The sequence below is a fragment of the Condylostylus longicornis genome, unplaced genomic scaffold, assembly GCF_029603195.1.
Source record: "Condylostylus longicornis isolate FDR11 unplaced genomic scaffold, ASM2960319v2 ptg000135l, whole genome shotgun sequence".
Taxonomy (NCBI): domain Eukaryota; kingdom Metazoa; phylum Arthropoda; class Insecta; order Diptera; family Dolichopodidae; genus Condylostylus; species Condylostylus longicornis.
This window is the reverse complement of record NW_026578103.1, coordinates 9,002,142-9,018,091: the sequence shown is the minus strand read 5'-3', so window position 1 is coordinate 9,018,091 and position 15,950 is coordinate 9,002,142. Positions and strand designations below refer to the sequence as shown.

General features: G+C 23.9%; 1 protein-coding gene across 1 annotated transcript in view; it reads right to left on the bottom strand.

The window, feature by feature from the left end:
* Nucleotides 1–5,500: 5,500 nt before the first annotated feature.
* The window catches only part of LOC129615441 (protein O-mannosyl-transferase TMTC2), a 94,226-nt gene continuing 83,776 nt past the window's right edge, over nucleotides 5,501–15,950 (bottom strand). Inside the window, exons 7-11 of the mRNA XM_055530651.1 lie at nucleotides 6,904–6,989; nucleotides 6,440–6,825; nucleotides 6,297–6,381; nucleotides 6,068–6,225; nucleotides 5,501–5,836 (exon numbers count right to left, since the gene is read on the bottom strand). Coding sequence (XP_055386626.1) covers nucleotides 5,663–5,836; nucleotides 6,068–6,225; nucleotides 6,297–6,381; nucleotides 6,440–6,825; nucleotides 6,904–6,989 — 889 coding nt within the window. The 3' untranslated portion in view covers nucleotides 5,501–5,662. The remainder of the gene's footprint in view (nucleotides 5,837–6,067; nucleotides 6,226–6,296; nucleotides 6,382–6,439; nucleotides 6,826–6,903; nucleotides 6,990–15,950) is intronic.

The window sequence follows — 15,950 nt, the reverse complement described above, 5'->3', positions numbered from 1 at the left end:
TTTATGTAAGTATCTGTATATGACCTCTTTATAATGTCCTTTTAAAAACGTCCTTTAAAACTTTTGTTGTATTTTAATTCTTTATTTTGTATTTATTTATTTTAATTGTTTATAATTTAATATGAGGGTGTAATATGTATAGAAATATTTAAAATAAAATAGTAAAAGATTATTGAAATAGAAGAAAATTAAAATTTTTCTCTGTCAATTTCGGGCCTTCTGCTATTGAATTTATATATATCCCATGGAATGTTTCATTTAGTTTTGAAATTGTGGGTACAAGTGAAAAAAGCAATAATTTGTTTTTACAAATTAAAATTCAATTTGGAAATCTTGTTAACTCAAAGCATGATTCTTATCTTAGAAAATTTATTTCTTAAAACTACAGAACTAGACTTCAAATAAATAAATAATTAAAAGAAAATTTATCAAAATAATTTCATGAATCGTCACCATGCTCCAATTTTAGATTTCTAAAATTGTTAAATCAAAATTTAATTTTCATTTAATAATTACAACGTTCTATTTAATACAGATTTAATTATAGAATTTAATAAGAAAATATTAGCGGTAGCACGATGAAAACGTGCTATATTGGTAACTAAAAATCTGCTTTAGATCTGTCGGAAATGATATTTTAGTAGTTCCTCTGACGAATCACTCTGATGAACTTTTGATCAGTTATTGGTCAAGTTACAACAAAATTCTTTCCAGCAATTCTGCATTGTTCGAATGAAGGACGGAAAAGAGGAGATCGGGCGATACCACAGTGGGTCTAGGTGGCCTATGTGTACCGTACGGGGGTCCGTGTTAACAAGGCGAAATAATGAAAAATATTTTCTGTTGTAAAAATTCAAACTAATTATTAATTTTTGTTGTAGTCATTGAGCTTGAGAGTAGTCAAAACTTTCAGATTTTTTTCACTATTTAAAATAAAACAACAATTTTATATTTCTTTTGTAATAATATATTTATAATTTCTTTATTATATTTTTTTTTAGCATTAACTATAATAATATTTCATTTTTTCTTTGTTATTTTAGCAATATAGCAATTTATATACTAAATTAATTATATTCGGTATCTATTTTTAGAATTCAAAAATAAAGTAATCAGAAATTTTCAAAAGAGCATTTTACTATGTAATTAAATAAAAACCTATTTATTTATTAATTCAGTTTTATATTTACATTGAAATTTAAAATTTTTTATTTTCCAAATTAGTGAAATTAATTTTTTATTGGAGTAATTTCAAAATTAAATACCGTGAACACAATATTGAGCCGTATTATTTTATTTGTCTGTTAGTGGTAGGGAAAATTTTATTTACTAAAAAACACTGCAGTTTTATTATTGTTTTGCTTATTATAGTCGACGAAATAAGTTATATTTGATTTCTGGCGTTATTATTGATAGTAGTAAAATAATAATTTGTATTTTAAAAGTGCTATTAAATTTGATTTTTAAAACAAATTGAATTTTGAGTTAAGCTTAATTAAATTGCGAACGTATTTTAAATTGAAATATAGAAGCTGAATTCAGATTTATCTGGGGTACAATAAAAGTTAATAAAATTATGTAGGGTAAAAAGTTTATATTCTATATTATATAAAATAAATCCTGAATTTATAAAAATCCGAATGTAAATCAGATTTTTAAGTTCTCTTTCTTAATTTAAGGACATTATCAAATTAAAAATAAAAATAATATGTTTCCCAAAATTAATATTATTTGTCTTTCCAAGGCTCACGTTAAAACGGATGGGAGAATAGAGGTTTAGAATACAATTTAGTAGATTTTATTTAAAATTATTAAATTAAAAATACATTAACAACGAAACTTATATTACAGAGCAATAATAATGTGTTTAAATTTACTTAAATGCTCATTTATGTATACATAGATATTTATTGAATTTCCACGTTATGCAGTGCTTCAGACAATATTCTTTATTATGTAAGTCATAATCAATTCCATAATCATATTATAAAATAATTACTTATACAAAAATTAAATATTCATATAAGGCAATTTTGAACATGCCCTCTATAAGGTACCACTGGTACTTATAAAAAAAAAAACAAAATGTTACATAATTATGAAGAATTCTTGAGTGCATACTCCAGCTAACTCCATTTTAACAAAAACATGACAAAAATGTTTAATGTTATAATGTTTGTTTTTCCAAAACTCCATTTGCTTTATCTACAATTAAAAATTACCATTATTACTGTTTTCAAGTGCGATTTAAATTTTTATTGAAATCTTCAATTTTATTGAATTGATTGACCCTACTTTGATTGAAATTTACTGTAACCATTGAGCCCGTGAGGAAATCAAATTTAAATTGCATTATATCGAAACAATTAACATTACAAATTGAATTTAATTAAAATTACTTTCCAGTGGGCTAAAAAAAATCCAAACTTAATGCTGTTAATCTTAATTGCTTAAGAAAATTATTGTACTTTTTTTTATTATAAAAAATTTTCCTAGACAATGAAAAAATTAACAGCACATTTTCTGACTGATTGTGTTTTAAGATTTTTAAGAAAAAATGGAGTTGTTCGAATTGTATACAACAAGCCACTCATAATATGCATAATTTGTAACTCTAGGCTTTATGATTATTACTAGTATAATTAATGTTCTTTTGAAAATTTCACTTTATCAAATTTATTTATTTTCATTTTTTTTATTATACTTTAATAATTTACATTCTTTATTATTTTATTTTTGTCCTTTTCTGTTTTTTTTTTTTATTTTTTAATTCCTAGTTATTACATGTACAAATAAATAAAATATAATAATTTATTTTCATATTATACCTATATAGAATACAGATACACATTCGTATATATAAATACATAATAACATAATATTATATTTTATTAGATTATCGAATATACGGGAAATTACAAATGTCATGCTCGTTATGTTAATGGAGTCTATGTGTAAAAAAAACACGAATCATAGATTCTTACCAGACAAAACTGAACATTCGTATAGATTTTTCAAATTAATACACTTTATGCCTTATTTAAAAAGGCATCATAAGAGACAAATGACTTGTATAAAAATGCCATCAAACTAGCGTTATTTTGAATTTGACTTAATTCTTTTTTTATAAGTGTGCCATCCAAATTGAATGATCCTATGCATTTTTAACATAATTTCATTGTCGGATAATTTTATTCGTTCATCATTATGTTCCAAATATATAAATTACAATATTTTTCGTAGAGAACTACTTTAGCTCTGAAACTACGCTGTATTCTCGAAAACCTGTGAAATTGTTCTCAAGTCAAAAATCAAAAAAATGACGTATGGATCAAAATTGCATTCAGGCAACAATATTTCCAAAAAAATAGATTTTGGCTCAATTTTTATTGATTATGGAAGGCCAATAATGGTCAAGAATTTAGTTTATTGTCAATCATGAATATAAAAATAAATTTATCCCGAAAAACTTTTAGGAAAAGTCTAGAAAGGTACTCTCAAGTTTTGCAAGCCCTTTTTTCTAATAACTCTATTTATTTCGTATATTTGATTGTATATAATAAGTCTTGTATATGTATACATACTAATATGCATACCTATATGTTATATACATAAATATATGTATAAATATATGTAGTTTTATAATTTTTTATGTGTACAATATAAATAAGGTAAAGTAATAAAAATTATAGTACTTCATTGTTATTTTTGTTTTAATTTTTTTTTTTTTCATTTTATATTTTTAATTTTGCTTTATTTTTTTGTTTTGCTTTTTTTTTTATTTTTTATATAATCATAATTTTATATTTTATTATTATTTTTGTAATTTTAATTATATGTACAGATTTTTTACAGAATTAACTTGAAAAATGTTAATGAGAAACAAAAAACAAAAAAAAAAACATTATTGTAAAAAATATTTTTATTAAGAGTTTTAGGGTTTTAATTTTTTTACTCTTTTTCTTTTTTCTCTCTTTCTCTCTCTCTCTGTGTTTCTCTCTCTGTTTCTGTCTCTGTCATTATTTATCATTAATAATTCATAATTTCATGTAATTAAATTTCAACTTCTCAATTATTAATGGTGTTTTTCTTTAATGTTTGTGTACGTGTGTGTGTATTTTTTATATTTTATAATATTTTACATTTTTATATAAATATATGATTTTTTTTTATTTATTTATTTATTTATTGTATGTAATGATTTCAATTTTGTTTCATAATATTTTTGTTCTTTATTTCTTTTCCATTTTTCCTCTTTTTTTTGAAATTTTAATTTAAACTAATTGCTTGCAGTTTTATTCGAGTTTTAATGTTGGCTTGATCTTTTTTTTTTGTTTTTTAAATTTTTGCATTTTATTAATTTTTTTTTTGTATTAAATTTCTCTTTATTATTTTTTGTTAATTGCCAGAATATTTTATTTCTCTCTTGATTTTTTCTATAATGAAAAATTATATTTTTAATAAAAGAAATATCATTGCTATTTTCATATGTTAATAATAAATGTTGTTCATTTTAAATATTTAATTTATTGAAATAAAATTTTTCATATTATTATCGGCAGTTTCATCTTTTATTTTTAATTATTCTTTTTTTTTTGTTCCGTTTATTATTAAATATTATTAATTTTAAAATACTTACTGAATTTATAGAATAATTTGAAAAAATAAAAATTATAACAGTTTGAAAAATCATAACAGGCAAACAGAAAAAAAAATCTGTTAACCCGTTGATGAAAAGAAGAATGTAGGTTAACTGCTCGTTACGTTACTTAAAATTTTAATTGAGATATTTAAAAAAAAATTATAATTATAAATAAATATTATTATATAAGAAATTCCGACCAATTAATTTTTGTTTTTAAAATGTAATTCAAAATTTCATAAAGGATTTCCTGTCACTTTAATTATTTTATTGAAAACGGAATTATAGTGAATAAAATTTTTATAAAAGATTTTTAAATTGAATTTCAAATCGAATGTAATGGTTTTTGTTTGTGGGCGTTATTGAGGCCGTGAGCATTTTACCCAACAAAAAAAATGTATTTAAGTTCTATTAACATGTTATTGCTGTTGTAAGTGCATTTACAGTAAGTAGCTTTATTGGCTTAATAATAAAGCTTTTGGGTTAATTACTTTGATTCAATTATATAAATTAAAAAATTAAGAGATTTATTTGGACAATTAATAATAGCATATTTTGAATAAATTTCAAGATTTCATTCCAATATTTGTAACAAAATTTTACATCCTTTATTTATATAATTTTGTGATTTTATCGACAAGGAAAATATTTCGAAAACTGTAAGAATATTGCAAATAAATTTTCTATTTTTGTATAATAGACGAATAAATCCCATTTTGTAAAATCGGATATTTTATTTATTCAGTCAGAAGAGTTGACAAGTTGTTCAAATAGCAATTTCTTTTCATTAAGATATTTTTTTGCTTTAGCACTGTAAAATTGTTGGTTATTTGAAATTTATAAATATTTTTTCTAAATTATTAAGGGAGTAAACAAAAATAATTTAGAAAAAAAAAATTTGAGAAATAAAATATTTTGTGTTATTTTTTGTAAAGAGAAATTTCGTTCTTTCGAAAATACAATCATAATATAAAATTTACACCAAATTTACCTAAATTTTTATTATCTTTTTTTTTTATTCTACACTTCTATTATACCTAATTTAGCAAGATTTCCTAATGTTGTTGGATCACCAGGTTGCAGTCTTAAAGCTTCTTTGTAACTGGCAGCTGCTTTATGTGTACGGCCTAATAAATGTAAAATTGCACCTAAATTTGTATGGGCTCGAGCATCATCTGGTCTCAAATTAACAGCCTGTTGAATAAAATAAAAGAGTAAATTTTGAAGTTTAAACTATACTTTTAAAATTATTTATTTTATCTTCAGTACTCGTATTCAATGATATAATTAAATGGAAATTGTTCTAATTTATAAAGTGATTTCAGTTAAAAAATAAGTGTAGGAATTTTTAAAAATATTTTATTATTTGTAAATGCTAACTCAATTTTACTTGAAAACATTATTTTAAAGCTTAATTTCTCTTACCTTCCTATACCATTTTTCTGCTTCAATTTTATTATCTAATAACCTATAAGTTGTTGCTACAGCTACTGTAAGTGCATAATCATTGGGTGTCAATTGAACTGCTTGTAACCTATACGATATAGCTTCTTCGTATCTAGATGTTGAAACTAGGAAATCAGCTATAAATGAAATAAGCAAGTCGAATTAATTTTTTTTAAATTTCAAACATATTTTTTATTTAAAATCTTACCGAAATGATGGTATACACTTGATTGTTGAGGTGCCAATTTAAGAGCACGTTTAAACCACAATTCTGCTTCGGAAATCTTACTACTCTATAAAATTATAATATTTTTTTAAAATGTACTGATACAATGAACATTTTAAATTTACATTTTTTGCTAAAGTTATTCCATATGATAAATGTGCAGCAACATTATCTGGTTGAATATCGAGTGCTGCACGATGATGTTTTTCAGCTTCATTCCATTGTTGTAATCTTCCAAATATATCACCCATACGTTGTAATAATACTTGATGTTGAAAATTATATGGGAATGAATGTAAAGCTTCACGATAAACAGCTAATGCACGTTGTAATTTTCCTTGTTCAGCATAGAGGCTACCCAATTGCAAATATGATGACATTCGTGCACTTTCATGCTGAATTCGATCACGAACACCTGTTCCATCAACTTTTGTGCCATCTTTTAGAATTGATGCTGCTTCTCGGCATCTACCCAATGCTATTAGTGATGCACCAAGATTCAAATAGGCAACTACAATGATTTTGTCATTTTAATAAAATTTTATAAGTAAAATTAAATGGAAAAAAGGGGGAAGAAATTGTAACTTACTTGCTAAATTTGGGCGAAATTGTATCGCTCTCTGGAAGTTTTCTATAGCTTTTTTATAATTCTGTTGATTTTGATTTAAAATTCCTCTGCAAAAACAAAAAAAAATAGAGAGTGTTTAATGTCGAAGAGAAAAATATTTGATTTGAAAGAACTTTAGGTTCTATTCGAAAATTTTATATTAAACAAAAATTCTAATTAAAATAGATTAAGAATCTTTGGGAATTTTTAAACCTGAACCTCGTTCCAACTTAAAATTATTTTAAGTTTCAGCTAAGGGAAATTTAAAAACCATTCTGAGTTGCACGTTAAAAATTCTGAGGAAGTTAGTCAAGTATTATGAGGTATACATTTAAATATAGTCGGACACGAATATAAGCAACATGCTTAAATTGAATTCTTCTAATGATAAAAATGAAAATTTCTTTAAAGTTTAAACATTGCACAGAATGTATTGAATTAAAGTAAAATGTAAAATATTGAAAGAGATTGTGAGAAGATTAAAAATGTGATTTGTCAGTCCATTAAAATTTGTCTATTTGGGTTATCATCGAAAATATTAATTATGATAAAGTGGAATTTTGCGAACTGACAAGCTGCTTGGCATCAGATTAACAGTTAATTTTGCAGATTTAACGACTTTTGATTTTGGGAAGTAGATAAGTTAATTTTGGTTTAATGAAAAACAAGTTTACATAATTTTTATTTCTGCAAATACTATTGATATTATGATTACATAAGTTGTTCGTGCACACACATTTCCGACAAGTGCAAATTGATTGCGTTTGAGCTCTTTCCATTATAAAAGGTTCGTAAAAAAACAAATATGATGAATATATCCGTGATTGACTGTACAAATTTATGTCGAAAAATATCATAGTTACATATATGTATACCTACATCTTGTACATAAACATTTCTAACTGTTTTAAAAACTCTTCAATAATTTACCGTTTAAAAACATGCATAAAGTACACAAAACTGTTTTATTTATTTCTTTTTTGCGATAAAAATCGTCTTAATCATTCTTAAATATTTTTGGACTTAATGATATTTTAATTATAATATTTATAAATATAAACGAATAAACGAAATAATTTTGTTAATTTACAAAGTGCCTTGCACGCAAAAAGCTAACAATAAATTTAGGTACAATATTATATTAACATTTGGTGGACCTACAAAACAAATGAAATTGTGTCCAACCAATGGTTTATAATGCAGCACTTTTCCCATCAAAAAGTAAAAATACTGCCCTTAAAAACAATCCGTGTACTACATTGTCTTTTAAAATTACTTTCATTCACATGCGAAAAATCTTCAAAAATTGCATACAATTAGGATGAGACACAAAAATTGGAAGAGGCGTTAATATAATGGCTATACGGTAGAAATTACTATTCTTTTTTTAAATGGACAATTTATTAGGGTCTAAACAAGAAACAATTTATTAGTGTCTAAAACTTACTAAAATTTCACACTCGTACAATTTCTGGTCTAGAAGGAAAATTATATAAAAAATTTGGAGAATATTGGATTTTAAATAGCGGCAAATTTTAATTGCCATTTTGTTTTTTTAAAGTTCAAATATTTTTCCTCTTGCAAAATGTGAAAAATGCTTATAGTTTTACTGCTATAAATAGTTAGTTAGAGGGATTATTTAGAGGTAAACAACTTTTAGAGATAGGTAAAAATTTTTCTTTAATTAAGTTAAACTTAATAAAATTTAAGTTTCTAGTAAAAATCTATGTACATATAAAATTTTGAGATTTTTATCTTCAAGGTCAATGGACGGACGGACGGACAGAGTGAAACTAATAAGCACTTTATCTTAATTTTTTTTAGAAAAGTGCTAAAAAGATAAAAATTATGTTCTACTCCTTCCTTTGTTTATTTCTTCAGTAGTTTATTAGTTATTTTTTTTTATTCATAATTTGTTGAGTGTGTTGAACAACATAATGTTGGAATTTTTTTCTAATACGTTTTGTAATAAATAATTTTTTTTTGCCTCTAGTTTACTTTGACAAGCTTGTACAACTTACATATGTTCATTTTTTTATTATTTAATAATATTTTGTGTAAGTTTCTATTGCATATATGTACATATTATTTGTAAATAATAAATTCTTATACCTACATAATATGTGTTGAAAAATTCTTAACAAGTGACCCAAACTAAAAGTAGAACAAAAAACTTAAATAAATGATTTGAAATCGTCAATTTTAGTTTACCATTTAATGCACGTTTATGCCAAACCATATGGTTACTATTTTAACAGGAATAAAGCGACAACAATAATACAACTACATATAATATATGTACATATTTATATTATTTAATATTTATTTTCAGGATTGCTTTATCGTTATGAAATTTCCGTGCCATGTTTTGTTTTATATGTATGTGCAACATTACACGTATTTTATTGCTACGACCAAAATTTATTTATTAAAAGAAATGAAAATTAATTTTTTTCAAACAAGTTTTTTTTTTTAAATTTAAGCACATTTTGTATTTTTTAAATTTTAAGATTTTCATGTAGGTATGCGTATGTAATTTGAAGATTTTCATGTACATCCTGCATATGATGTCTACAATTTTGAAACAATTTTGATTTACGTTTCATATTAGTATGCTTTTTATAAAATCATTTTTAAGTGGAAGAGGTGCTTATTTAATTTTTAAGCAAGCAATATTTATTTTTATTAGGGAAGAATAGGAAGAACATGTGAAATTTTATCTACACCATTAAACGAGGAAAATCGATATCAATTGGCTTCAATAATGCAGAAAGATTTACATACCGTTGTCCCTATTGTACTTATTTATTACTTTTTTCATATTTGATCACTAATAAAAGTTAATTTTCAATGATTTTAATGAAAACTACAGCGTGCTCTTAATATTATTTGTAATTGTATGATTTAATATAACACTTTTTGATACAAGTATATACAAATGTAAAGTGTTATTTTATATTGTAACTTATGTCAGATGTAGCAACGGTTTGAAAAATGGTATGTAAACATTTTTATTTACCACATATTCTTGTTCATAAAATTATATGAAATTATTTGAATACAGAAAGAATTCTGAATGAATATAAAAATGTTAAAGCCACAATATTTTGAATTGAAATAGGCAAAAATCTCAGTAGAGCATGTAATTCGATTCTTCAAGAAAGAACTTCAAAATTCTACATTTTTTTTCACAAAAAGCCATGAATCCTTCTAAGTAAAAATTCTACCTTAAAACATTAACTAAAAGTTGTATAACATTTAGAAAATAAAAGTTATTTTCTTGTTCCTTATTTCTTTCTTAAAATTATTTTGTAAAAAGCCTTTTGTATATGAAAAGCTCTTTTTATCCTTAAAAAATTTTTCACTTATTACATTTTATATTCTTAAAATATTATATTTCCTTTTGCCTTATTTTCTCTGTTATCTATAGAGCAATTCATATCCTTCAAATAAACTTAAATTTTAAAAAAAATAAGAGTTTTAAAAAAAAAGAGAACAAGGAAAATAATTTATGTAATTTTCTTATTATTATTAAAATAAACTCAATACTTTCATTTTGTGATTTGATTTTCAACATATTCGTTATTTTACGATTTCTATATCACTTAGAAAAGAAAGTGTAACACAATGTTTTTAAATATTTTTTTTATTTTTTATTTTATTTTTTATTTTTATTTAATTTGCACCAAGCAAGATGCTACATAATTACAAAAATTTACATAGTTTACAATAATTGACAAAAATATACATTATACATACTTATAGACTAAGTTGAATTACACTAACAAAACATTAAATGAATTTATGACACAAATGTAATATGATACATTTAAAAAAAAAAATAATAAATAAAAAGAAAGAATTTTATTATGTTATCATTTATGCTGAGTAGGTATTTAATATTAATATGATTTAATAATTGTACAATTAGGTCATACGTATAATTATCATATGATATTGTACTAGGTCAGTAGTGAATTATGAATTTTTTTTTTGAAGGTGTATTTTGTAACTACTGGTGAAAAAAAATGACTAAAACGATTGAATACAGTACAACATCTATTTATTGGTTCATTTTTAGCATATTCAGTCCTATGCGTATATTCTTTTAAGAATTTAGTATGTCTGGTAGGTCTGACGTCGTTGTTGATAATAATTTTGTCTCTAATGAAGTCCACGTCTATTTTTCCTGTTAGGACATCATAGGTAAAACAAGAAGACAACAAAGACCGGCGTGACTCCAGACTTAACATATTCAGGGATTGAAGTCTAATTTTATATGAAGGAATATTTTGGAAGTCATTGGGGTTATATTGGCCTCTCAAAGCAAATAACAAAAATTGTTTTTGAACCGACTCAATTTTATTTCTGTGTACAGAAAATGCCGGATCCCAAATAATACTGCCATATTCAAGAACAGAACGAACAAGGGAGCAATAGAGGGATTTAGTTACTTCAGTATTGTTGAATTCTCTGGCTCTCCTCTTAATGAAACCTAGCATTTTGCTTGCTTTAGAAACAATAGAATCATAATGAAAATTGAAATTGAGTTTACTGTCCATAATAATACCTAGATCAGTAATATGGTCAACGCGTTCTAAAATGGAGTTTTGAAGTGAATATTCTTGAAAGAGGTTTGAACGCTTACGTGAAAAACTAATAACATAACATTTTTTAACGTTAAGTTCTAATTTATTAGTCTCGCACCAAGAATTTAGATGTTCTAACTTTAATTGGAGATAATTAGTGTCAGAAATATCCCTTACAATATGATACATTTTCAGATCATCAGCATAAATCAGATGCGGAACACCCGCCAAACACTGAGAGAGGTCAGAAATGAAGATATTGAAAAGAATAGGGCCTAAATGACTTCCTTGGGGAACTCCAGAGTAGACATGGATAGGTTTCGACTTAACACCCTGGAACCTGACAAATTGGGTCCTTTCAGTGAAGTAAGATTTTAACCATCCCAATAGTGGGTTCCTAAAACCAAATTGTCTTAGCTTATGCTCTAAGACAACGTGCGCATTTGGCGAACAAGCGCATTTGGCGAACAAATTGATTTTAAAAAAAATTGAACATTGTTGCAAAATGACGAACATTCAAAATTGTACGAGAAAAAATCTATTCAACTAAAAAACGAACATCTAGCCTTATGATAACACAATCTACTATAGAAAAATACAAAACAAAGAGGAATAAAAATTATAAAAAATTCTAGTAAAACTAGACGAAAAATTAAGAATATGGTATAGAATAAAAGGTGAATGAGGAAATACAGAAAGTGTGGGAAAGAAATGAGTTTTCCGAAGGATACTGAAAATAAAAAGCTAGTCGTAGCTTTATAGTATAAATTTTTTCTTGCCTAGTCCTTTTAAAAGTTCATCAAATTGTGCTTCTTAATCTTTTTCTTTCTTACTTATTAGCGTAGAGATCAAGAAAGTTAATTTTTTGTGGGAATTGAGCTATTTGTTATATGAATTAGTGTAACATGAAAAGAAACAGCAAAAAAAAAGGATACGCGGACATTAATGCTATAGAAGTGTAACAAAAAAAATTAAATCTTTCTTTTGTTTTATTTGGGAATTTTGTTTCTTCTTTATTATTTTACTTTAAGGAAGTATTAACGATATTTTAACGGAGAGTGAATAAAAATTTTTTTTCTTCTATTTTTCTAAATTTTTTCTTCTATAAACAAAATAATACAAAAACAAAAATTCGAATAAAAATCTTTAAAATAAAGAAATTTAAAAATTTCTCAATTCCTGTACTTTTTCTATTTAATATTCGACCATTCTAATACAAGTTCTATGCTATGAAAAACTTCTGTGCATGAGAGGTTAAATTTCAATGAAACCTTCTTTAAAACAAAGTTTAAAGTACAAATGTAAAAAAGTTTCTTATTTTTTTTATAAAGACATTTTTTAAATGGAAAGTGAAGAAATTTTCTTGTAATTAAGTGAAATTAATTAAAATGAAAATAAGAGAGAAAATATTTTAAGAATTTCTTTGGAAAATTTTAAAAATATAAAATTTTCTAGAAAAACCTTTTTAAAATAAAATTTTTAAATTTACAAAAATGAGAGTAAAATAAAGTCTGCAATCTTGTAATAATTAAAAATTTTTTTGTTTATTTAAGACATTGTAAAACTAAAAATTGTTGTGGAGACTTTGGTTACCAAGCTGTTAATTACTTTTGTTTTATAAAGTATAGTTCAAGAGAGTTGTATTTATAATTTCCCTGGATAAATAATTAAGAAAAATAATATAATTAAATTCTTTACAATTTAATTTTTCTATTTTCTTAAAATTATTCAAAATTAAATTCTTTTAAAACCTTAAAAGAACGTCTTACTTTTTGTATGAAGTGATAAATTTTTTAATAAAAATTGTCTCACAAACCATTAAAAAACTTTCTTTAAAAGAAAGCTCTCAATTAAAATGAAAATATAAAAAATTTTCTTATGGAAACGTTTTTCTTTTTAAATTGCTTAAATTTAGTTTTTGTCAATTAGGCGTTTAAATATAGACAAGCAATTTCTAATTTTGCAATTATTTGATGGCTTATATGTATTCTATAGGTTTATACAACTGTAAGATCACATTCAATTAAGCAATTAAACAGTTTGTATTATTTTAACAAACTTATGGCAATTTTTGCTTAATACTTTCAATTTGAATTGACGCAATAGTTTAGTTGGTTAAATAAAGCAGTAATTGCAAAATTGAAAATTGCATATCTGTCTGAGCCCTAGTTTTAATTTTAATGACAAAAATTATTACCCACGCTGTTTTATAATACTAATTATATATTTTGTACCTTATATTAAAAAACTTCTAAATTTAAATTTTGTTAAAAAATTTCAATTCTTTTAGTATTCTTTCCCTCTACAATGGTTCATTGCTCTCGCCCTATTTAATTATAAGCAACATTAAGAAATAACAATAACTCTTTGAATAGGATTTTGAGATTATTGCAAAATGATTTTGAATCAGCCTTCGAAATTTTTATGTTTAAAGTTCTATAAAAGCAGGAATATTGAAAAAAATTTTATTTTTATTCAAAAATTATATCCTACATTGCTTAAACCAACTTAATACAATTCAATCATTAAGCAACATAAACTTTTGAAAATTTATTGGTTTGAAATTTCTCAATGTTTATGAGAAATTTTTGGGTAATAAGAGAACAATATTTCTAATGATAAGTTTTCATGCCATTCACATCTAAGTAAAAATTCTCTTAGACTTAAGGTGTCTTGTGAGACAAAAATTTTATAGAAAGTCATAAAATACTTTTCTAAATATCATTGTAATTAAGTGTTATAAATATAAATTATATAAGATAAAATAAAAATGTTGAAATTATTTTACAAGTTGTTACTCTTTTACAAGCGGAAACAAATCGTAAAGAGAAAATATAAAATTGAAAGCTTTACCAACTCACATTCATTAAAATTTGTTTTGATTCCAACATCGAAATTGAACAGAATATTATATAATATATAAATTTATAATCACATATTATAGCTATCTAAAGCTACATATAATACAGATTTTACTTTATTATTTTAAATCAACCAAAATTTCATTATCCTTTAACTTTAAACCGATATCCGAAATAAATTTTATTCAAATGAAATGATCAATTTTTCATCCGTAATTTACTCTACAAGCGGGTAATAAATTTTTTTTTTTATAAAGCAACGATAGAATAAAGTATGTACATATATGCATACCCTATACAGAGGAAACAAAAATTTAGCAATAACACCTAATAAAATTTATAACACCTAGACAAGTCATAATTTTTAATAACAATTTCACATTTATTTTACGTTTGTATGTTTATTTTTTATCTATACAAAATTAATATGGTACGAGAAAATATTTCTTACACAAACATTTAAAAAGTATATTATTATTTTTATACAAAAATATACAAAAAAATATATGTAAGAAACAATCGAGGACTAAATTTATGTTCTCCTGGTAATAAAACCTCCAAAATATTGCAAAAAAACGAAAACCAGAAAAACAAAAAAAAAGGAGTAAAGAAAACACTGATTTAATAAGTAAAATTTTTTCAATACACATTACATAAATTATGAAATTTTATATTTATAGTACACTTTTAGGAGAATGTATACGTGGATATCGTAAACGAATATAGTACACATAATCTTTTGGGCCGTTTCAACAATATAAAAAACAAATTTAGATAACTTTATAAAACAAAATCAAAAAATAGAACAAATAAACAAAAGCAGAACAAAAAGCAGAGTCTTAAATCTTTTATAATACGATTCAGCATCATCGGATCTGTCTATAATATAAAATGTAATATTATAACAGTGATGTAGAATATAAAAGGAAAATTTCAAAGCGGGTATAATATGAAGAAAAACAGGAGAAATTTATTAAAAAAGGAAAAAATATTTACGTTGTATGAACGCAAATTACAATAAAAAAAAATAAAACAGAAAAAGACACTGAAAGAGAGAGATAAAACGAGAATAGAAATTGGAACATTTTCTTGTTGTCATTATTATATTGTAAGAATAATGTAGGCACCATGTCTATAATCCAGTATATAAAGGATGAGTTTTAAGTAAATGTGTGTGCGTATATATGAATTGTGCCCTAAATAATTTTATTTATATTTGTCCTTTAGATCTTTTATACTCACATACATACACATACAATAGAAAATTAGAAAAAAATTTTTTATTTTATCTTTAGTTATTTTTATTTTTTGAATTTTTTTTTTATTATCGATGATTTCAAAAGCATTTCCGCTGTGTTCGCATACAAAATTTATTGTGCTCAGCAAGAGAGAAGATTTTAGTTACTGCATTTTATTTTTGTTTATAGTACCCAATGTTACGCCTAAGTTTTATAATTAATTTTTATTTTTTTAAAATATTGAATCTACAACTTATTTGTTATATTTTTCGCGTTAAGAATGTGCAATATAATTTTTGTGTCATATTGTAAATGATAGAAATTCAAATTCATTCGAATAG